Raw genomic sequence first — 25522 nt, 5'->3', positions numbered from 1 at the left:
GCAGAAACACCGGTACCGGGTGGCGCCGACCGGGTGTTCCTCTGATGGAGACATGACACCGGAATTGCGGGAGGATCCATTCCGGTCCGTGTGGGGGCGCAGGAACCGGAGAATGCGGCAGCCTCCGGCGTTCCTAAATGGCTTCAGCGTCCAGGAGGACGCACATGCAGCGCAGCAGGAAGTGGTAAGGAGGAACTTCCGGGTTACCGGAGGTTCCTCGGCTCAGAGCGCACGCGCGGCTGGGCGGCACTGCAGGCATAGAGGCGCTCCCCGCCCCCTCCAGAGGAGAAAAAAAAAAAAAGGGAGCGATTTAACCTGCAGAGCACGGGCGGCTAGTGTCAGCGCTGAAGCGCATACTAATGAGTCGCAAATAGGCGCACCTGGAGGGGGAGGTACCAGGTATGAAGGGGCTTACAAAAGGCCTGGGGCACAGGGATATGGCGTGCAATCATGTCTTCACCAAGGCAGGACACGCATCCCCAGGCAGGCGATGCAGCAGCAGCCAAGGACCACGCAAGACGAGGTTCCTCGGATCGTAGCCACAGAAGCCACGCCAACAAGCCTCCTTCTCAGCCTCCTGAGCCGGTACCTACAGCTTCTCTGGGTGAGTGGACGATGCTCTGCCTATCAAGCTGATAAAATGTCTCTCTCTCTCTCCCTCTCCCCTCCGTCATTATGTCTCTACCTCAGACTAAGAGGAAGGAAAAATCAAAAAATAAAGAATGTGCCCTGTGTACACGTCCGCTACCGGACTCTTACACAAAAAGGCTGTGCAAAAGATGTATTAACGAAACGGCAAAACAGGCATCAACATCAGCCGCAGATATAAGGGCTATAATTAGGGAAGAACTACAGGCCTTAAACCGGTCTAGCAGGCCTACTAATATCGAAACTAATAAGCCAGCAGCAGGGACTGTAGACACCGATGAGGGCGAAGTAGCCTCGGATAGTTCCAATGCATCCACATCAGCAACCTCCTCAGATATGGAGGGCCGTTGCTGTTTTCCTTTAGACCATATGGACAATTTAGTTAAATCCGTGAGGAATACGATGGGATGCACAGACACAAAGGAGCCGCAAACGACACAAGAAATTATGTTTGCAGGTCTGACAGACAGAAAGAGGAGAGTTTTTCCGGTTATACCAGCGATAAAAGCTCTAGTTAAGAAGGAATGGGAGAGACAGGACCAGAGAGGGTATCTTCCCTCAACCTCAAAGAGAAGGTACCCCTTTAGCGACGAAGAGTTGTCGACATGTCATGGGTTAAGGTCCCGAAGGTGGACGCGGCAGTGGCCTCCGCCTCAAAGCAAACGATCTTACCAGTGGAGGACACAGGGGTTCTAAAAGACCCTCTTGACTGCAAAGCTGATGCCTCATTAAAGAGGGCATGGGAGGCAGCTACCGGCACATTTAAACCGGCAATAGCTATTACGTGCACAGCTCGCTCTATGCTGGTCTGGATCGATCAACTAGACCAGCAAATAGACCAGAAGATCTCCAGAGACAAGCTACGAGCCGCCATACCACTAATCTGTGGCGCAGCATCATATATAGCAGATGCTTCTGCTGATTCCTTACGCATGGCAGCCAGAACAGCAGGGTTGGATAATAACGCCAGACGTAGCCTATGGCTTAAAAGTTGGAGAGGTGACACCCAATCCAAAGCAAAGCTTTGTACCATTTCTTGCAAGGGTGAGTTCTTATTTGGGAAAGCCTTAGATGAGATCCTTACTAAGGCAAAAGAAAGGAAAAAAGGATTCCCTAACCCTCCTCTCCCATTTTATAGGAGGGAGTTTAGGAGAAGACCATTTGGCCGGGGAAGACCAGCAGAAAATCAAAACCGCTGGGCCACAAAGGAAGGAAAGGGCAAAGGTGCCATGTTTAGAGGGTCCTCCTTCCGCAGGGACAGGAACTGAGGAGCCAGTCCCTCCAGTAGGAGGGAGGCTAAAAATTTTTTTTCGAGAATGGGAGAAAATTACGGCTAGCCCTTGGGTTCTGGGCATTATTAAAGAAGGGTTAAAGATAGAATTCCATCATGTACCCCGTAATTCATTAATCTTAACATCTTTCAGCTCACCAATCCAACAGCAGGCTCTGGAGGCTGAGATTTGGAACCTACTGGACAAAAAAGTTTTGGTCCATGTGCCTAAAGGACAGGAAGGGAGAGGATTTTACTCCCCTCTCTTTCTGATACCTAAACCAGATGGATCATTCCGGACGATAATCAACTTGAAGAAATTAAATTAATTTATAATAAATCATAAATTTAAGATGGAATCTATAAGATCCACGATTAAGCTCCTCTTCCCCAATTGTATGATGGCAGGCTTGGATCTGAAGGATGCTTATTATCATATTCCCATCCATTACAGATATCAGAGATACCTCCTCGATGGCAAGATACAGCATCTCCAGTTCACAGCCATGCCATTCGGCATTTCCATCGCACCACGAGTATTTACAAAGGTGATGCTGGAAGTGATGGCTTTTTTACGCCAGAAGGACACACTAATAGTACCCTATCTGGATGATTTTTTGATAGTAGGGAATTCAATTCGGCAATGTAATGAGCGAGTTGCTGATACAATCTTGTCCCTACAGGCTCTAGGGTGGATAATAAACTTCAAGAAGTCCAGAATCGAAACGCAGTCCGTTCAGTCCTCCCTGGGTCTCGAGCTAGACTCCATATACCAAAAATGTCTGCTGTCACAGGTAAAAATTTCAGCAATTAAAAAGGTTAGGATAGCAATAGATCGTCCACACATATCTTTAAGGGAAGCAATGTCCCTCCTGGGATCCCTTACGTCCTGCATCCCGGCAGTTCGGTGGGCCCAGTTCCACACGAGGGAACTACAACACCAAATTCTCTTAGAGGAATCCCGTGACCGGGGGAATCTGACAAAGAAAATCACGCTATCCCAGGAGGTCCTAACCTCCCTCGCATGGTGGCTAAGGGATGATAACCTAGCGGGCGGAGTACCTTGGGTTATAACACCCTCCCGTATAATTATCACGGACGCTAGCCCCACAGGATGGGGAGCCCATATGGGGAATATTTTTGCCCAAGGCCTATGGGATATAGGCGAAGATCAGGATTCGTCAAATTTAAAAGAACTAAAGGCAGTCTGTCATGCATTATGTCATTTTCTTCCACAGTTACAAGGGGAAAACATGAGAATCCTTTCGGACAACACCACAGTAGTCGCATATCTGAACAGACAAGGCGGACTCGATCAGTCACCTTAATGTCTTCCACAAGAAAGATTTTATCCTTAGCCGAAAAACATTTTTTGTCTCTCAGCCCTCCACATAAGGGGAAGAGACAATTTGGAAGCAGATTTTCTAAGCCGCCATACACTGCAACAAGGAGAGTGGTGTCTGAGCCGGGGGATATTCACACGCATCGTGTCACTATGGGGTCTTCCCCAAATAGATCTCTTCGCCACCAGAGAAAACAGGCAGGTGCGAAGGTTCGCCTCTCTAAATATGACAGACAATCCGGAAATTCTGGATGCCCTCCAGGCCCCGTGGCGATTCAAACTGGCATATGCTTTTCCACCAATCATACTACTACCGCAGGTGATCAGGAAAATCAGAGCAGAGGAAGCACGAATAATCTTAATAGCACCATTCTGGCCCAGGAGGCCATGGTTTTCAAGCCTGCAAGCAATGTCAGTGACAGACCCGTGGGTGCTTCCTTCAACCCCCAGGCTCCTCTCGCAGGGGCCATTCTTCCATCCTCAAGTGGACAATCTCCACTTGACGGCTTGGAACTTGAAAGGGAAATGTTGAGATCAAGAGGATTCTCGGAGGGATTAGTCAATACACTCCTACAAAGTCGAAAAGTGGCAACGACAAAAATTTACACCAGGGTATGGAGAAAATTCCTAGAGTCCCACACAGCCCCTGATTCCGGAGAAATTCCGATAACAGCAATCCTAGAGTTCCTACAGAAAGGGAAGGAATTAGGGCTATCTGTTAACACACTAAAAGTCCAGGTGTCTGCTCTAGGGGCCCTCTATAGTTATAACGTGGCAGGCAATAGATGGATAGGCAGATTCATCTCGGCCTGTGAGCGGAGCGAGCCAGTGCACATACCTAGAGTTCCTCCTTGGGACTTGAACCTGGTACTGGAGGCTCTAACACGTCCTCCTTTTCAACCTTTAGATTCAATATCCCTTAAACACCTATCCTTCAAAACAGTACTGCTAGTTGCACTAACCTCAGCCAGAAGAGTTAGCGACATACAAGCACTTTCAATAGAACCCCCTTTTCTGTTGACATTCCAGGATCAGCTAATATTAAAACCAGACCCCTCATACTTACCGAAGGTAGCAGGGAAGTTTCATAGATCACAAGAGATCCACCTCCCTTCATTTTTTAGAAACCCTTCTACTCCAGAGGAAGAAAAGTTCCATACACTAGACGTTAGAAGAGCTGTATTACAATACATCGAGAGGTCTAGCAGCTGGAGGAAGAGTAGGGCTCTATTTGTTTCCTTCCAGGGCCAAAAGAAGGGATATGAAGTCACAAGGGGTACTTTGTCTCAGTGGATCAGAGACACGATTGGGCTGGCATACTCCGAGAGCAATGAAAATCCTCCGGAGGGTATCAGAGCACATTCCGCCAGAGCTATGGCTTCCTCTTGGGCAGAGAGGGGAGACGTCCCAATCGAGTCTATATGTAAGGCTGCAACTTGGTCTACACCCTCTACCTTTTATAACCACTATAGGCTTGATTTATCATGCTCATCTGACCAAGCCTTTGGTAGAGCGGTCCTCGGCACGGTGGTCCCTCCCAGGTGAAGGTCTCTGAAAGTCTCTCCAAGTGGGTACTGTCGTGGCGAAGAGTAAAAAGCCAGATTACTTACCGGTAATGCTCTTTTAATGAGTCCACGACAGCACCCGTTCACTAACCCTCCCTAGAAGTTAACATAATGTATATACGCCTTTCCTAGTGGTAAAATTGATAAAAATTGAATACTGGATAATATAATGGCCTAATAATTGGCGGTCCTCCTGGTACTCTGAAATCCAACTGAGGGGGAGAGGCGGACTGCCCTCTTTTATCTCTGTAGGTTTCCTGTTCCTATGGGCGGATCCCTCTCTCCAAGTGGGTGCTGTCGTGGACTCATTAAAAGAGCATTACCGGTAAGTAATCCGGCTTATTTATGGCAAGTGATTGATCCTCTTTAAATGTTTTTACATTAATGATTTGCAAATTCTGAGTCGATTGAGGTCATGGGTCTAAAAGTTATGCCCAAAAATGAAGTAACTGCCTCCTTTCTACTGTTGCATGAATCGTATTTTGCTAGTTACTTGTTTCGGGACTTTGTCGTTTTACTCCGTGATTAGCTCAAGAACTTTATATCCTCTGGTAAGCTCTTTGTATATGTATGAAATGATCTGCCGGGGTATAACCTTCCAGAAGAGAGCCTGGGCCTGATCATTAGTTAATCCCTTAAACCAAAATACTCTTTTCATTTGCTTTCTTTAGGCTGCGCTTATTTGAGGATTGTTCCTTGGTTCGCTAGTTGGCATCGTTATTATTTTCTGTTGGTTTTATGGTCTCTTTTTTTTTTGTTTGCCTGTGATTTCTAGCAATGTTTTTGCAATTTTGACTAAACACACAATAAACAAAAGTTTATTAAATCTGAAAATCCTTTCTTGGTGGAGGTCCAGTCTGCTGAAAAATTAAGATGGGAAGACATTTCATTGATTTGCTTTTTAAAAAAAAAAAAAAGAAGCTATATGCAGTGCAAAATGGATACTGATGGACGAAAGGAGAAGTGTAAAAGGGAACACCAAAAAATATAGATAAATTAAAAAAATTGAGCTTTTGGAGACCCTAAAACAAGGGAGAAGTCAGTGAACATGGAAATAATGGATGTTGTGAAAAGTTGAGGAGTATCAGTTTACTGCTTTTACGTAAAAAGGCACGGTACCTTCAACAAACTTTACATAAATCAACAGTCCAGGTGAATATAAGAAACTTTGTAATATATATTACTAAAGAAATATGGTTCTTTCTCCATTTAATAGCCACTTCTTTCCCTACTCACCAATCTCATCATCAACACCAACAAAAAAAAACAGCTCAACTCTGTCTATCAGCTAATTGGATCATGCTGAGCTCAACTCAAAGATCGTGCTGAGCTTTCAAACAAGTCTTTTACCTCAACCCCAGAACTGGATTCCCATTTACACAGCTCAATACTTCTCTTTAACTTCCTCCAAGCAGCTACTGCTTCTTCTGTCTGTGTGATAAAAAAAAAAGAACAAGAAGCAGACGTTTCTCTCTGTCTGCTAGATGGTATGTGGGAGGCATTGTAGCAGTAAGGGTATGTGCACACGCTGCGGATTCTGCTGCGGTTCCGCAGCATTTTTGGCCCTGCGGATCTGCAGCAGTTCTGCAGACATGGTACAGTACCATGTTATCCTATGGGTTTTCAAAACCGCTGTGCCCACACTGCGTTTTTTTCCGCGCGGTTTTGCTGCGGTTTACAAACCGCAGCATGTCAATTGTTTCTGCGGATTCCGCAGCGGTTTGGCACCTGTTCCATAGTCCAGGTGTCAAACCTCAGGGGAAAACCGCAGGCAAATCCGCAGAAAAAGCGCGGGTCACTTTACCTGCGGATCCGCGCTGGAAAACCTGCAGGTGAATCCACAGCTTGTGCACGCAGCCTAAGTGGGTACCCACCAGCTCAGAATGATTTGCAAGTTATGAGACACAGCCTGCAGAGCGGGAATCTTGTGAAATATCCATGATACAAGTCATGTCCTGGCCAGATATAGTGATATTCCTCGTGTACGTACACAACAGCTTATTCTGAAGTTACTTGAAAGTCCAATTACTCTTCATTCTGTTAGTACCTTTACTTTCCAGCCCGCTATAGGCAGTGAGTGGTCTGAAATTGCGCTTTATGACTCGAGCTTTTTTTTTTTTTTTTTTTTTACTCATGCATCATGCTCGACACCTGAATTGAGCAGATTGAAAAGCTCAGATTCTTACAAATATGACATTTTGGAGATTCAAAATGCATGAATCCAGCTAAATGGCAGCAAGCTGACCACCTTTATGCTGGATTTTGTGAGGGCAGGGAAGGGGTTAGAATAATAAAACACATGCATCTGTCCTAGGGTCTCGCCTGTTTTTCCTCAGCAGCTTCCTGACCCTCGGATCCGATCTACAGTTCTTCCGGGGCTGAGGCCAGAGATTTGGCGATTTATCTTACCCGGTTACTTGGAGGGTGTGATGAACAAAGCATGATTTAGTGCTCCAATGTTGAATAGCAAGGCCTTTTAGTATGATAATGAGATAAGGCCCAAAACAGAACTTCATGTCATGATCTGAATTTGATCTGACAGTTTTAAATTGCACAGAGTGAACTTTTTTTACTTTGGCAAGTGCCAAGTGACTTGACTGTCCCCGGTGGTGGTTAGTGGTATCGCACCTTAGGTTTAATGTGCACGTAATTATGAATCAGGTGTGGGGCTCTATAAGTGAGTCTCAGGGTGTGCAATCACTGCTGGTGATACTGATTGATTGATTCATTCTGAGTTTGTGAAGCCTGGGTGAACATGGAGCTGAAGAGGAGTCCTGCGCAGTCAGCCAGAGGAGACGAGTGGCAGCTAATGGTGTCTGCAGGAATTGCTGGCATGGCGTGGAGGAGACGCAGTTTATGGTGTCGGCGGGAAGTGCGTGCATGGCTTGGTGGAGTGGCGACTATGGAGAGAGTTGCACTCGGCATGCTCGACTTGGTTGCCAAGAGCTGTACTCAAGCATGCTTAGATTCTTGGCAGAGGCTGACTCCTCCTTGGGACTCTGTGACTGGACTGCTGCAACTGGTGATGGACTCTGCTCCAAGGCTGCACTATGGTGTAGGATCCAGGATGGTGATGGATCCGGGTGGAGGAGAAGACGCACGCAGGTGGTGGGGCTCTGTTGCAGGAGCATAAGCACAGAGCATAAAGCTAAGTGGTGTTTCCCCTGTATTGTCTTCTTTCCTTTTTGTGTCTCTAGTGCAGTGGTGGGATTAGTCTCCGCACCGACCAATTCCCTAGTGAGGGTTTAGGGTCAGGGCGAGCAAGGTTTTAAGGCTCGCGTGCGGCGACAGGTGCGGAGCCTGTATAGGGAATGTGAGGAGTGCAGGGACACTGGCTCAGGGGAGTGCAGGAGGTCTCCATGTCCCCATTCCCTATCGCAGGGCCCACCATTGTTAATGTTTCCCAGGTTCCCCTTATTATTTAAATTCGCCAGGTGGAGGCGGACTATCCATCTGCACGTATTATTATTTAAATTCGCCACCGGAGGCGCTGTATCTAGGGTAACATGTGTTATGGGTCCGCCTTGCGGTAACATCTGCGTCCAGACGCACGTGACCATGACACTTCAAAGCTTGAGTAGGAGCCATGCCAGCATGGGGCAGGAAGGGGCCTGGGGGCTTCAATTAGAATATACCTGTCAGCTAGACACAGAAATACACATCCATTGTCTCTCCCAGCCGCCCCGACTCCATCCTAGGATCATGGATTATGAGCACATCTTTCGAGTTATGGACTCATGGAAAATGTCCGAGAAACCCTGAGGAAATCGCGCATCTGGCAGTGCGACTCCTGAGTCGGTGAGGGCTCTGGGACCTGAGATATAGAGATTGGCCCTCCACAGCGACCCAATGGGGGCCATGTTTGCTCTCCACACGACAGGCAAAACAAACCGCATCCACTGGTACCCTCATGTCCTGATCCAATCATGCTGTTGAAAGTTACCCCCTTTCTTAGATATTGGGAATAAGTTGTGCAGGGAGCTAAAGGGTGGAGATTATTAGCCCACCCTCTGATATAGGACGAGGGACCCAGCATGCTTAAGAACAGCAGCACATGGCAGAGACACTCACTCTCTCTCAGAAGAACCAGACGATGGTGATCTAAGAAGGAACTGGGGACAGATCTGCCAAGGGGAGCAGCGGCCGCGCTTTGGGGTCTGTCCGGCAACTAAGATTCTTGTACATGTGGACTGTAGAGCTCCCGGCACCCACATGCAACCTACAATCTGGTAAATTGACCTCCAGCTTAATATCTCTAAGTTTTGTACCCGTATTGTTATATTTTACTCTGACTGCAAATCCATTGTAATTCCATTGTATAGCTTACTGTATATTTCTGTAATTATCTAGTGCGCCCTTAAGGCAATTAAACCATAAAATTAATCTTGGGCTGATGCTTTTACTCTGATTACGAATCTTAAAATACCCAGCGGGTAACAGGACATCCTCCCCGGCGGCCATTTGCTCTAGGTGCAGTTCCCTTACTGACCGGAGAGACAAAGGGGGCACCGGAGAGCTGTGCCTGTGTAGTTATGTCACATTGGTGACGTGGGAGGAACGGGTCCTGTTCTTCCACAGAAGGGTGCAGACACACATCATTGCTGTGCGGAGACCAGAGAATTGCCTCATGCAGTCATTGACATGTGAAGCCCCCCATGTGACTCCGACACAGGACTCGGCACCGGAGGAACTGAAGATTGGAGCGCTCCCCTCCCGTTTATTACGCTTTGGGGTGTGGCGAGATCTCAACATAATAAGCGGCAATCAGGGGAACTTGTAATTGAATCTGCCGGATGAAATTGAGCGAATGTACCCAAGACAAATTTGGAGAAATTCATCTCTACCCCAGATCCTTAGGGCTCGTGCACTCGACTGTGGTTTTGACAATGGCATTCATACCCATATTAATCTAAGGGGCCGTACACATGTTTGATTTGTTTTCCTCGGACTGAGTGGTTTGAGGGAAAAAGTCAAAACAAGCATGACTTCCCTCTGAAAATCAGATGGCACTCGCCAGTTAAGTTTATCAGTCCGTGAAAAATATCAGACCACTTGGATGACATCCGAGTGTGGTCCGATTTTCACTAAATGAATGGATGGAGAAACTTTATTTTTTCTCACGAGCCCTCTATGATTAAAGTCGGATTAGCATAATTGGGCTGATTTTCTCGGATAAGGAGAAAACGGTCGTCTACACCGGCCCTTAGGGCTCTTGCATACGGTCGATTTTCTTCTACAATTGCTATCCCTGATTTTCACACAATGCATTTGTACCTATGGTAGTTTGTGGTGCTGTTCACTTCTGATTTTTTTCTTCCTCTGACCAAAATATGATCAGAATAACTGGATCTTTATTGTCGGATGTGGAGGAAACTGTTGTGTGACCCTACGATTAGAATAACTCATTTTGTTAGTATTGTCCACATGTCCCTCAAGTTAAAGGCTGGGCTGTGGAGTCGGTAAGCCAAACCTCCGACCCGACTCCTCAATTTCTATGACACTGACTCGGGCTCCAACTCCATGACTCCTGACTCCTCAATTTCTATGACACCGACTTGGACTCCAACAAAATGGGCTCCCAACTCCACGACTCAGGGCCAAACCTCCGACTCCTCAATTTCCATGACTCCGGCTCCAACAAAATGTGCTACGACTCTACAACTCTGAATCCACAGCCCTGGTTACAGGGTTACCCCCTTCCTTAAAAGTTAAAAGCTATCCAAAAGATATGGAATGTCGCGGTTTGGGGTTGGAGTGCTCCATTGATCATCTGCTGGAGAAAGTCGAGTGCAGGGCTAGGCTACCTCCGACAGTCCCATAGTGAATGAATAGAGCAGTGGTGCTGGTGTACGGCCGCCACGCCACTCCGACAGGACATTCATGTTGGCAGTCTAGGGACGCTGTACCAAAGGTTGGAGCTGATGACTATTCCTGTCTTCTGTAGGTGACACAGGACCTGGAATTAAATCATGGATACGGGAAATCTTGAAGAAGGATTTAGCATTTAGCCATATAAAAGTGATTTTCCCTACAGCTCCGGCCCGGTAAGAATTTTTTATTTCTTTATTGTCGATTTTAAAGAGCTGTTCAGGATTTATAGAGGACTCGTCGCCTCTCCTGAGAAGTTTTAATAACTACTTAATAATATTTTCTTAGAATTCAGTGTTCTGCCGTTCCGCTGTTTTTCCTCCTAGAAATGTATGAATTGATTGAATGCTGGTGGTTACCAGCCAGATGATGGGCCATGCACTCCCTGAAATATGTCCGACAATGTATGGACACCCCTCTCCGATACAAGAGTTTTCAGTTATTTCATACATTTCTAGGAGCAATAACAGAGGAATGACACAATGCGGAAGATTTTCGAGGATTCTCCAAGATTGATGTTGTTGCAGCTCAGCCCCAATGGAAATGAGCTGCACTACAATACCCGGGTGTCACGATCCATTTTTGGATCTGTGTCAGATTCTGGATTCTCTTATATAAGCCTTTTTCCTTTTCATGCCATCGGGGGTTAATATTAGTTTTTTTCCCCCTGTGGCCGCTGGTGTTACTTCATGGTTATTTAGCCTGCTGGTGAGTTTTCCCTTCCCCCGGTGGCCACTGGTGTTACTGCATTGTGATTAATTATCTATGCAGGCGGAAACCACTCCCACCTTCCTACTTAAGCTCACCAGGTACACCAGCTAACGGTTGGTGATATTGTTCCTCTTTGGAGACCAAACAATCTGGAGTTCAGGAGCTGATAGAGTTCTTTGGTGTTTCAGTTGTACTCTGTTTTCAAGTGGCTAACTCTGCTGTCCTGGAGCATTGCAGCAGAGCAAGCTAAGTCTTGTCTTTTACTTTATTTAACCCTGAGGTGTCCGTATTACCCTTTCCTTCGTTTTTGGTGCAGTTTACTTTATTCCCTGTCTCACCTCCTGGGGAGGGGGTTGGGGTTTAGCTCAGGGCTAAACAGGAGATAGGGACAGGTCGGGGACTTGGGCCTCACTACCTTTAAGTGTACTCCCAAGTTAAGGAGAGTCAGAGCACCCCCTTAGCCTGAGGGGCAGTTCAGGAGCCGTGGTTCCACGTCTCCTGTTTCCCCGCAACTGCCCCGTGACACCGGGGTTTATGGCATCCAGATATGGGGATTTTCAAGATCACTACGTTATGTTAGAATTTTTTTTAGATTTTAGTGGGAAAAAAAGTTAACTTTGTAAAGATAAAGAATTTTGGTTCTCGCCTTTTTCTGAAACTTTTTTTTTTTTTTACTTCTCCGTTGATGGATCCAGGTGAGGGCTTGTTTTTTTTATGTGGCCAGTTGTAGTTTTTTTTTCCTTTTTTTTATGGCCAGAGCTTTGTCCCGCACATTCCTCACCATTCTATAAGTTTTCCCATTCATTTCAGGAAAATGTCTAAAAGATGAATCACGAATTGGAATCCCGAGATCCTATTCTCTTTTTCTCGCGGCTGATGTGTTACCGTTCAGGCTTGGATCACACTGTGAGTGATTCATGGACTTAGTTTCCCATAAATGAGGAAGCACAAAGCATTTACATGGGTGTCCTCCCGGCCGTGGCGTCTGCTGGTATTATCTGCAGGCGTCCCCAGAGGGTCAGTGGGTAGAGTCAGTGTTGTTTGGATCTTGGCCATGGGTTTCCCCCTCTGTCTTTTTATTACTGGTAAGAAGTCAGAAAGGCCATAAAAAGTGAGAAGAAGTCGGCCAAACATTCCCAATTCCAAATTCCTAGAGGCAATTACCAGCAAGGACTTACTATAAAGTGCTCGCCATGGTGTCAGGAAGCCGTTCTGCCACTCCCAGACCCATTGCTCAAGTGCATGATTAAAAAAAAAAAAGCAAGTTTGGACTCAAAATCCATCGGAAAGTCAATTTAGTTATTTTGGTTTTTTTAAATGGTGATTTTTGGGTCATGTGAAGGCATTAAAAAAATAATGAATGCATATTCACTACTACTAAACTCAAACTCAGGCCTATGGGAAAGTTATTAAAGGTGTTGTCCAGAAAAAAAATATTTAAAGAGGAACCATCACCAGATAAAAAGTTGGGGTTTTTTTGTTTTTCTTTTTTTGAATTCACCATACACATCCAGAGACATGAACCTTTTTATCTACTTCTAAATTTTATGTTTTTTTATCAAGGGGAGGGGTGTGGCTCACAGGATCCTCAGGGGCGTGTCTTTAGGCTGTCTCTCATAATTAAGCTATGAGCCATGCCTCCTGGTAAAGGCCATAAAAAGTAATAGAGATGATTAGATCGATTTGAGGGACCAGTGTTTGGGTTAGTGCTACTTGGCGGCTAGATGGGAGGCCTGTGGATCTCTTACCATCAGGCGTGGTCTTTGATTGGCCAGGGATGGCACCATGTCCACAGATAATGTTGCACCAGCCCTAACAGATCAAATGCCGCGCCGGGGGTGCCAGAAGGGAATAGTTGCTAGGTATGACTGGCCTGGATGCTGGACCGGAGTCCCACTAATCGATCAGCTCATCTCTAGTAGCAGTAAATGCAAACTCTGGAATCTGATGGCGGATTTCAGAAAGAAAAGTTAAAACAAAAAACTGAAGCAGAATATTCCGGAGAGCAACAGAAATAAAATACGAGTAAATAACGAACATTTCTGACTTGGTGACAATTCCTCTTTAAAGGGCTTGTTCAGGACTTATCTATTGTTCCATCTTTTAAGGATCAGTCATCAATGTCAGATCGGTGGGATTTCACCACCTGGTACCCATCGATCAACTATTGGCAGCTGCTTCCTGTGCTGGAACTAAACACCACAGCGCCATACTCGGCGTAGTGGCTGTTCTCGGGTACTGCGGCTCAGCTCCCAGTGAAGTGAACAGCAGCTGGGCTGCAGTACCCAAGAACAGCCACTACACAGTGTACGGTGCTGTGTTGTTTTTGCTGTGTTTATTTCTGGTTACATCAGGACCTGATAACAGCTAATTGGCGGGGTTCTGGATATCGGACCCCCACCGATTGGATATTGATGATGTATTCTATGGATTCACCTCTTACCTTTTAAATATGCCTAAATTAACACGTTATACAACTTACTAAGGCAGCCAACTTATTAAAGGTGTCCTGTTCTGCAGATGTCTTCTGTGGTCTCCGGAGGTCTATATCAATAAATCAAGGCAAAGGTAGCACGACTCCAGGTCAAAGCAAATACCTACTTTTGATAATTGCACTTTTATTGGTATGTTCTTTAACTTGTTATTTTGAGCATAATTACAGTCATATGTTAAAGTTTGGGCACCCCTATTAATGTTAACCTTTTTTCTTTATAACAGTTTTGGTTTTTGCAACAGCTATTTCAGTTTCATATATCTAATAACTGATGGACTCAGTTATATTTCTGGATTCAAATGAGGTTTATTGTATTAACAGAAAATGTGTAATCTGCATTTAAACAAAATTTGACCGGTGCAAAAGTATGGGCACCTCTACATAAAAGTGACATTAATATTTCGTAGATCCTGCTTTTGCAAAAATAACAGCCTCTAGTCGCTTCCTGTAGCTATTAATGAGTTCCTGGATGAAGGTATTTGTGACCATTCCTGTTTACAAAACAATTCCAGCTCAGTTAAGTTTGATGGTCGCTGAGCGTGGACAGCCCGCTTCAGATCATCCCACAGATGTTCAATGATATTCAGGTCTGGGGACTGGGATGGCCATTCCAGAACATTGTAATTGTTCCTCTGCATGAATGCCTGAGTAGATTTTGAGCGGTGTTTTGGATCATTGTCTTGCTGAAATATCCATCCCCTGCGTAACTTCAACTTCGTCACTGATTCTTGCACATTATTGTCAAGAATCTGCTGATACTGAGTTGAATCCATGCGACCCTCAACTTTAACAAGATTCCCGATGCTGGCATTGGCCACACAGCCCCAAAGCATGATGGAACCTCGACTAAATTTTACTGTGGGTAGCAAGTGTTGTTCTTGGAATGCTGTGTTTTTTAGCCTCCATGCATAACGCCTTTTTGTTTGACCAAACAACTCAATCTTTGTTTCATCAGTCCACAGGACCTTCTTCCAAAATGTAACTGGCTTGTCCAAATGTGCTTTTGCATACCTCAGGCGACTCTGTTTGTGGCGTGCTTGCAGAAACGGCTTCTATCGCATCACTCTCCCATACAGCTTCTCCTTGTGCAAAGTGCACTGTATTGTTGACCGATGCACAGTGACACCATCTGCAGCAAGATGATGCTGCAGGTCTTTGGAGGTGGTCTGTGGATTGTCCTTGACTGTTCTCACCATTCTTCTTCTCTGCCTTTCTGATATTTTTCTTGGCCTGCCACTTCTGGGCTAACAAGAATTGTACCTGTGTTCTTCCATTTCCTTACTATGTTCCTCACAGTGGAAACTGACAGGTTAAATCTCTGAGACAACTTTTTGTATCCTTCCCCTGAAAAGCTATGATGAATAATCTTTGTTTTCAGATCATTTGAGAGTTGTTTTGAGGAGCCCATGATGCCACTCTTCATAGGAGAATCAAATAGGAAAACTACTTGCAAGTGGCCACCTTAAATACCTTTTCTCATGATTTGATACACCTGGCTATGAAGTTCAAAGCTCAATGAGATTACAAAACCAATTTAGTGCTTCAGGAAGTCAGTAAAAAGTAGTTAGGAGTGTTCAAACCAAGAAAATGATAAGGGTGCCCATACTTTTGCACCGGTCAAATTTTGTTTAAATGCAGATTGCATATTTTCTGTTAGTACAGTAAACCTCATCTGAATCCAGAAATATAACTGAGTCCATCAGTTATTAGATATATGAAACTGAAATAGCTGTTGCAAAAAACAAAATTGTTATAAAGAAAAAAGGTTAACACTAATAGGGGTGCCCAAACTTTAACATATGACTGTATATATAATTTTGATAACGGCTGTCGTGTACTGACAAGGGACTGTGGACACCTACCTGATCCCTCGAACTAGGGGGCTGTCACCTGGATTACCCCAGAAGGTGGAGATGCCGGGGTCACGTACCTTGCTATACTCCTATCTTAAAAGTAAAAAAAAAAGTTATGTGATCAGTTCACCTATCCACGAGTGCACAGGATCCCAAATTCAAGGAAATCCAGTCCATAAAGAGAAGAAAGTTGATCCAGCAATTGAAAAAAAATGTTGGAATAAAGTTTTTGCATTTTATTTGATCACTAAAAACCTGACTCAAGGAAAAATCTATATTCTGAAATAAGAAAAAAGGACAAAAAGCAGCACAAGAAAAAGAAGGGCGCAAAAGCCTTCCAGGTATGTACCAAACCTTAAATATAGCAAAAACTGATGAAGGCAGCACATCAAAAATGAAGTATCCAGATGAAGTTTACTGGCCCATGTGCGACGTTTCGGTCCAAGGTGTGAACTTTTCTCAAGCAAAAGAAAGGTCCACAATTGGGACCGAAACATTGCACATGGGCCAGTAAACTTCATCTGGATACTTCATTTTTTGCTACATTCTAAAATAAATATATCATCTGAGGAGAAAGTTCCAAGAGAAAATTAATGTCCTGGTTGACATGTTTCAAAGTGATACTTCATATTCATTGCCTGGTTATGTCTTTACTGATGAAAAATTTGATTGTAATAAAAGTTTTGCATTTTATTTGAAGAGATGGATCAACTTTCTTCTCTTTATGGACTCCTAGCTTAAATCTTATCTGATCCCTCCTCCACTCAGGGCGGTGTGAGGCTGAAGTGTATAAGTTTACACTAACCAGACAGGCAAGGGAAACAAACAGGGATGAAAGAAAACTACAATCATACAAATGTACTCACAAAACAACAGAATGTAACACAGGGGAGGGAGAGGTAGGAATAGGAGAGGATGAGGATAAATATGGAAACCAACTCCACTCAACAGTATCCAAAACAACTCTCCAAACCGCCAACTCCAAACACTGAACTACTCCTCCAACCCCTAACCAGGAAGTAAAACTATCACTGGCAAATCCAAACTGCTAGTGACAAGCATATATACCAGAGATGAGTGCCCCTAACCAGGGAGTAGAACTATCACTGGCAAATCCAAACTGCCAGTGGCAAGCATATATACCAAAGGGGAGTGTCCCTAACCAGGGAGTAGAACTATCACTGGCAAATCCAAACTTCCAGTGGCAAGCATATATACCAAAGGGGAGTGTCCCTAACCAGGGAGTAGAACTATCACTGGCAAATCCAAACTGCTAGTGACAAGCATATATACCAGAGATGAGTGCCCCTAACCAGGGAGTAGAACTATCACTGGCAAATCCAAACTTCCAGTGACAAGCATATATACCAAAGGGGAGTGTCCCTAACCAGGGAGTAGAACTATCACTGGCAAATCCCAAGTGCCAGTGACAAGCATATATACAGAGGGGAGTGGCCAACACAGAACAGCTGAGACAATTCAGGATGGAGATCTCAGGAGATGAACTGAACCGTTACCTTCTGGCCCCTCTCTGTTGCGGTATGCCCGTGACAACACCTTTAATTATCTAAATGACCATGGAGGACTTAAATATAATGTGTAGTTTAGAAAACCTTTTGTAAATGTCATATTAGGGAATTCCGAGTTAATAAATGAGGGTTATAAAGAATGAGGACCCCTCTATAGGAGCTATGTAATGCTTTATGTCTTTTGTTGGGGGGTGCTACAGGTAAGTTGGACACTGACCCACAGATTACTGCAGCTAATACTGCTTTCTAATCCAGGAACTAGACACTGGGCTACGTACTGGAAGCGCCTCACTCAAGACCCAGCGTGTACCCCTATCCTATGAATATACCTGTAAATTGGATATTCGGCTCTGCTACATCTGTATGTATAAAATCTAGTTGTGACTCTGCTCTTCATCCAGCACTTAGTCATGACCTGGATTAATACTGACCACCTCCGACTTTTCCAGGAGCCCCCTAGACTGTGCTTGTCGTGGCCCCTTCATCCCTCCTTTTTAGTTTACATTTGCGGTTCTGTAGAGGAATTTTTGGCATTACAGCCCCTGGCCCATACACAAAATCTCTTTTTCATTCTTTTGCTGCTTTTTGATGAGTGTCGCAAATTGGACAGCGCTCGTACCGGTCATCCTGTTTTTCTAGGTTTGCAGAATGATTGTCACCGGCTGTATATAGCTTTATTGGTGCTCCCTGGCTATTACTTCACTTTTATATACTTTTTTTTTTCCAATTGTTTTTAAATTCTAAATGTTGAGGTTAATGAGATTTTCTTGTGCAGCAGCGAAAATAAATCACTTGTTCTCATAGAGCGATCAAACTACTGTAATAAGGCAGTATACACGGCTCCAGAGCTGGAAACACAGGCTTCATTCTGTAAATCAGCAATACCATCTAGTGGCTACTGCAAATCTTAACTCAAACTTGTGCATGAATGGTTTTTGCAAGGTATGGATATTGTATTTGGAGTGGTTGTCTGATAAGAATTCATTGTTAGATACCTATTAGGAAACTCTGGTGCAGGTTCACTCTTTTTGGATCCATATTTACTAGAAGGAGTAGAAATAGGGTCTCTGACGCTTCTGTGTTTGATATGAACTGTTTTTGGAAGTTTGTTTCTGCGGTGCACCGTGACTTCCGGTTTTGCGGAACGCCGTTTTTTTTCCAATACTTTTTCCATGGTATTGGAAACCCAAAAAAAGTCTCTGCAAGTTTTTTGCGGTCCGTTATTGCGGCAGACCGTAAAAATTGCGGTGATACAGCCCGCAATAACGGGACGCAAAAAACCCAGTAACTAAAAGAAGCCTAACACAAAAACTTTTTCTCCACTCATGGTTAGTGGTTGGGTGAAGCCATTTATTGTCAAGCTACCGTGTTTTCTCTTTTAAAATCCTAATGACAACCCAAAACATCCAAATGACCCTGATCAAAAGTTCACATACTCCATTTCTTAATACCTTGTATTGCCCCCTCTAACATCAATGACAGCTTGAAGTCTTTTGTGGTAGTTGTGGATAAGGTTCTTTATTTTCTCAGATGGTAAAGCTGCCCACTCTTCTTGGCAAAAAGCCTCCCGTTCCTGTAAATTCCGGGGCTCTCTAGCTTGAACTGCGCGCTTGAAATCTCCCCAGAGTGGCTCAATGATATTGAGGTCAGGAGACTGAGATGGCCACTCCAGAACCTTCACTTTGTTTTGCTGTAGCCAATGACAGGTCAACTTGCCCTTGTGTTTTGGATCATTGTCATGTTGGAACGTCCAAGTACGTCCTATGCGCAGCTTCTGGGCTGAGGATTGCAAATTTCCCTCCAGTATTTGCTGATAACGTGTTGCATTCTTCTTTCTTTCAACTTTGACCAAGTTTCCTGTGCCTTTATAGCTCACACATCCCCAAAAACATCAGTGATCCACCTCCGTTCTTTACAGTAGGAATGGTGTTCCTTTCATCATAGGCCTTGTTGACCTCTCTCTAAATGTAAAGTTTATGGTTGTGACAAAAAGTTCAACTTTGGTCTCATCACTCCAAATTACATTGTTCCATAAGTTTTGAAGCTTGTTTCTGTGCTATTTTGCATATTGTAGGCGAGATACTTTGTGGCATTTGTGCAGTAATGACTTTCTTCTGACCACTCGACCATGCAGCCCATTTTTCTTCAAGTGCCTCCTTATTGTGCATCTTGAAACAGCCACACCGCTAGTTTTCAGAGAGTCCAGTATTTCAGCTGATGTTATTTGTGGATTTTTCTTTGCATCCCGAGCAATTTCCCGGGCAGTTGTGGATGACATTTTTGTTGGTCTACCTGACCGTGGTTTTGTTTTTACAGAGCCCCTGATTTTCCATTTGTTAACCACAGTTTGAACGCTGCTGACTGGCATTATCCATTCCTTGTATATCTTTTTGTATCACTTTCCTGTTTTATACAGTTCAACTACCTTTTCCTGTAGATCCGTTGACAATTCTTTTCCTTTCATCATGACTCACAATCCAGAAACGTCAGTGGCTGGATGAAAGATGCAAGGGTCTGTCTGGATCCCAGAAACTCACTCAGCTTTCATGCACACTCACTGATTACAAGCAAACAGGTCACAGGTGAGGTAAGGATGTTACCTTTAGTAGCCAGTCAAACCCATTTGTGTCAACTTCTGTGCGTCTTATCAGGCCAAAATCACCAGGGTATGTGAACTTTTCATCAGGGTCATTTAGATGTTTTCAGTTGTCATTATGATTTAAACAGAGAAAACACAGTAGTTTGACAATAAATGGCTTCACCCAACCACTATCCATGAGGGGAGAAAAAGTTTAGGTGTTATCATTCATAGTCTATGAAAAAAGGCCAAGAAAGCAACATTTCTGCCGGTGTCTGTAAACTTTTGCGCACAACTGTATATTACATTGTTAACATGTACTAATATTCTTTCTGTAATCATGTAATAATCTTATACCTTTTTATATATTACACGTTTGGACGCATTGCTCCATTTCTTTCTCTGTATCGCTGGCCTTTGAACAATCTCTATAGTTCCCATATAGCTTTGTTTTTATATTTAACCATCTGTCTGCCATATTTAAGATGTGCTCTTACTTTGGGACAATATTACCCTGGATCACGGGTTTGTATCTCTTTTTATACCTCCTTTTGCAGCTGCTGCTTGACATTGAGTGTCACTAGTTATTTCCAGAATACACAAATCTGTCAAATTCATACAAATACCACATGTACTTGATATAATATATATAATCCAGCCCCCCTCCATCAGTAAGGTGGGGGTAGTGTTAACCCTTTCTTTCCCTGAGTGAACAATAGCCGTCCTTTATCTGCCGTGTGAGGTTTTCCACATGATAAGTACTGATGGGAAGCAGATGCTGACACGCGCTGCCTGCTACAGTTTGGTACCATAATAAAACAAAGCCAGCGTATGAAGCCGTGGCTGAAAATGCAAATCGCCTCAATTCATGAGATTTTCCCATATAATATTCTTGGATACTTACATTTCCACCAATTTCAATAATTTCTCATAACACAAAGCAAACTCTATACATTATGGCAACATGGAAGCAAAAGAGTAGACACCCTGCAATAGACAGCACAACTACTGGCATTTTTTTAAGCATCATCTGACAGTCCAACACTTGTTTTAAACACTAGAGGAGGTCTTGACTCTGCAGTTATGGGGTCATGGTGGTGACTTTTTTGCCCCCTCCTCTTCAGCACTCGGCCCCCCACGCTGTAACGTTACGGGGTCTCCATGTCGTCGCTAAGTTGCTGCGGTTCCTTCCACTTCTCAGTAATATCACTCACAGGTGATCGGAGAAGATCCAGGAGGAAGAAATGTCATTGTATCTTCGTTGTGGTTGTGTCCTGAAGAAGAGGTTGGATAACGTCGAAACCCCTAGATTTACACCCAGAGATAAAATCTTTTTCATCCTATTGAACTCTCTAATCCATTTATGGGATATCACCAGCAGCGCAGGAAAAAACGCCTATTGCTCTACTACTAAGGGGGAAGAAATGTCATGAACGGACTTGTTACACCGGTGTCTCCTATTACTGGACCGCGCTGGTATAGGGGAGCTCTTTACTACCAGCCGTTCTGCCACATGGTAGTAAAGGCAGATGACATGGCGGTGGGTTGGAGGTTATACACCGGGGGCGAGGTGTCAGTTGTCTTACCCCAGGGGAAAGGGGCTGTATGTTATACACCAAGGGCAAGGAGACGAATGTTATATACCAAGGGCAAGGAGCCAGACGATATACACAGGAGACAAATGTTATACACGGGGAGGGTGACTGGATGTTATTTACCGGGGGGGCAATGGGGCTGAATATTATACACTGGGGGGGACTGGATGTTATACATCAGAGGTGTGGGGCTGAATGTTTTTACCCAGGGGAGGGGGCACTGCATGTTATACACTGGGAGGAGAGCCCGGATGTCATACCCCTGTGGCAATAGGGCCAGATGTTATACACTGGGGTCAGGAGCCAGATGTGTGATAGGAGGCAAAAGTTATCGCCGCTGCACGTTTTTCCATAGAAGATGTGATACTAAACATAGGCCATGGAGAGAATGCTTCTTTGTTGGGGGGGAGGATGTTGGGTGACCCATACAGCCAATTGAACCCGATTTTAAAGAGGTGTTCTAGCCTCCTTTTGGAAGTGCATTGAGCAGCAGGGTGGTTTGCTGTTGAAGGGAAAAAAAAACTCTTTAAATCTTCTGCCTGAGCGAGTGTGAGTGAGCTGAGTGTGACCTGAGCGTAAGTGTGAACTGTGGTAAGTGTGTGACTTGTGATTCAGTGACTTTGTATTCAGGGAGTTTCCAAGGGAGGTATTACTGAATTACTGTTATCTTTTATTAATACTATTTATTATTTATTTATTTTTTTTTACTTATCTTTTCTGTCTGGTGCAATCCTTATTATGATGTGCTCCACTATTGCCAATGCCATCCAGTGTACGTCTTGCCGCATGTATGAAATCCTTGACCAGCCGGTCGAGGGTGCATACTGCTGTGCGAGATGTGAGCACGTTGTGCATTTGGAAGCCCAGATACTGGATCTAAATGTGCAGCTGGCAACACTGAGATCCATAGACAATATGGAAAGGAGTCTTCTGCTCAATGGGATAGATGAGGGGGGGGATGCTAGGTTGGAGCTGCAGGACAGTGAAGTAGCCAGCTGGGTGACAGTTAGAAGGCGGGGTGGAGGGAAGAGCGCCAGGGAGGCTAGTCCTGATCTGACACACCCCAATAAGTTTGCTAAGTTGGCAGATGAGGGGAGTGTCAGTGCAGGAGTAGCACTGCTGCAGCAAGGCATGTCCTCTGAAAGCCGGAGGAGTGTCTGCTCCAGTAAGGGGGGAAATAGGAGAGCAGGGCAGGCCAGACAGGTGCTGGTAGTGGGAGACTCAGTTATTAGGGGAACAGATAGGGCAATCTGTCACAAAGACAGGGATCGTCGAACGGTGTGCTGCCTACCTGGCGCTCGAGTCCGACACATCGCTGATCGGGTTGACAGATTACTGGGAGGGGCTGGTGAGGATCCAGCGGTCATGGTGCACATTGGCACAAATGACAAAGTTAGAGGTAGGTGGAAGGTCCATAAAGATGATTTCAGGGAATTAGGCTGCAAGCTTAAAGCAAGAACCTCCAAGGTGGTATTTTCGGAAATACTTCCTGTACCACATGCCACGCCAGAGAGGCAACGGGAGATTAGGGAGGTTAATAAGTGGCTCAGGAATTGGTGTAGGAAGGAGGGGTTTGGGTTCCTGCAGAACTGGGCCGACTTCTCAGTTGGCTACAGGTTCTACGCTAGGGACGGGCTGCACCTCAATGGGGAGGGTGCAGCTGTGCTGGGGAGAAAATGGCTAGAAGGTTGAAGGAGTGTTTAAACTAGAGACGGGGGAGGGTATTCCTTTTATAGGAGGGGAAGACAGTGCAGATAGAGACCTGGGCACAAATAATGAAATTGGGGGTGGGGTTAGAACAGTTAATAATTTAAGAAAGAATAGAGGTACAGAGAGATACATAAGGTGCAGGTATACTAATGCCAGAAACCTCGCCAACAAAATGGAGGAATTGGAGTTAATGTTGTTGGAACATAATTATGACATGGTGGGGATATCTGAGACATGGCTGGACGAGAGCCGTGACCGGGCGGATAATTTACAGGGCTATAGTCTGTTCAGAAATGACCGTACAAATAAGCGAGGGGGAGGCGTGTGTTTATATGTGAAATCATCCTTAAAACCCATCCTGCGTGATAATATATATGAATCTAATGAAAATGTAGAGTCCCTGTGGGTGGAGATAAGGGGAGGGGGGAAAAATAATAAATTACTGATAGGGGTTTGTAATAAGTCTCCAAAAATAATGGAAGGAACAGAGAATATCCTCATAAAGCAAATAGATGAAGCAGCGATTCAAGGAGAAGTCATTATTATGGGGAACTTCAACTACCCTGAAATACATTGGGGAACCGAGGGACAAGCAGAGAATAGTCAAAACGTAAGAAATTAATCATACACAGAGATAGCAGCGCAGTACAAGGGAGGCAGTCAGAGAGTAGTCAGGTCCAAGGCAAAAGAGTCATACATGGGAATAGCAGAGCATTACAAAAGGAACAGGCAGAACTCGTAACAGGGACAGAACCAGATCAAAATCAAGCTAGCATAAAGTATCACAGTCACAAAGCACACCAGGGTCACACACTCGGCCAAGGGTCTGAGTATAAGCGACAAGGAGTGAGCCCACAATGAGGCTATAAAAAGCCTCCCAGAATCTCAGAGTGAGGCTGTCCAGATTAACCTCTGAACTACCTGATCACATAAGCTCAGCAGATCATGACAGCCAGTAAGTTTAACCTCAACTGTGGGTAAAATCCTGGAGGGTTTTCTAAAAGATGCTATACTGGAGTATCTGAAGAAGAATAACCTCATGACCCAATATCAACTTGGGTTTACGAGGGATCGTTTCTGTCAGACTAATCTGATAAGCTTTTATGAAGAGGTAAGTTCAGGACTGGACCAAGGGAATGCAGTGGACGTGGTGTACATGGACTTTTCAAAAGCTTTTGATACGGTGCCACACAAAAGGTTGATACATAAAATGAGAACAATGGGGATAGGGGGAAAATATGTGTAGGTGGGTTAAGAGCTGGCTCAGGGATAGGAAACAAAGGGTGGTTATTAATGGAGCACACTCGGACTGGGTCATGGTTAGCAGTGGGGTACCACAGGGGTCAGTTTTGGGCCCGCTTCTTTTTAACATATTAATGACCTTGTAGGGGGCATAGAGAGTGGAATTTCAATATTTGCAGATGATACTAAACTCTGCAGGGTAATCAATACAGAGGAGGACAATTTTATATTACAGGAGGATTTATGTAAACTAGAAGCTTGGGCTGATAAATGGCAAATGAGCTTTAATGGGGATAAATGTAAGGTCATGCACTTGGGTAGAATGAACAAGATGTTTAATTATGTACTTAATTGTAAAACACTGGGCAAAACTGTCACTGAAAAAGACCTGGGTGTATGGGTGGACGACAAACTCACATTTAGTGGCCAGTGTCAGGCAGCTGCTGCAAAGGCAAATAAAATAATGGGATGCATTAAAAGAGGCATAGATGCTCATGAGGAGAACATAATTTTACCTCTATATACCGTATTTTTCTGACCATAAGACGCACTTTTTTCCCCCAAAATTTTGGGGGAAAGTGGGGGGTGCGTCTTATGGTCGCAATACACGGTACTAACCTGGTGGCTGGTGGCAGCGGGCGGTGCTCTGCGGTGCGGTGGTGGCAGCGGGCTGTGCTCGGGTGCAGGGGCGGCGGCTCCGCCGGCATTTCTTCGCAACCCGGAGGCCCCCGCAGTTCCCTTGCTGGCCGCTGCCATGTTGCAGTGGCCTCCGGGAGCATGGACGCCGGGAAGATGGCCGCCGGTCCGGGGACGGCGCATGCATGCGCAGCTTCAGATCTCGTCCAGAGATCTCGGGGGACGAGATCTCGTTGCCGAGATTTGAATCTCGTCCCCCGAGATCTCGGGACGAGATCTGATCCCGCGCATGCGCCGTCCCCGGACCGGTGGCCATCTTTCCGGCGTCCATGCTCCCGGAGGCCACCGCAACATGGCGGCGGCCAGCAAGGGAACTGCGGGGGCCTCCGGGCTGCGAAGAAATGCCGGCGGAGCCGCCGCCCCTGCACCGGAGCACAGCCCGCTGCCACCACCGCAGAGCCCACCTGCCCCAGCACAGCTG

General features: G+C 45.1%; 1 protein-coding gene across 1 annotated transcript in view; it reads left to right on the top strand.

The window, feature by feature from the left end:
* Window positions 1-25522, top strand: part of LYPLAL1 (lysophospholipase like 1) — a 69742-nt gene that overhangs the window by 14258 nt on the left and 29962 nt on the right. Inside the window, exon 2 of the mRNA XM_073553335.1 lies at window positions 10770-10869. Coding sequence (XP_073409436.1) covers window positions 10770-10869 — 100 coding nt within the window. The remainder of the gene's footprint in view (window positions 1-10769; window positions 10870-25522) is intronic.

This window comes from Dendrobates tinctorius, unplaced genomic scaffold, assembly GCF_039654945.1.
Source record: "Dendrobates tinctorius isolate UK_male_01 unplaced genomic scaffold, ASM3965494v1 ptg000201l, whole genome shotgun sequence".
NCBI lineage: Eukaryota > Metazoa > Chordata > Amphibia > Anura > Dendrobatidae > Dendrobates > Dendrobates tinctorius.
This window is presented reverse-complemented; position numbering and strand designations above follow the sequence as displayed.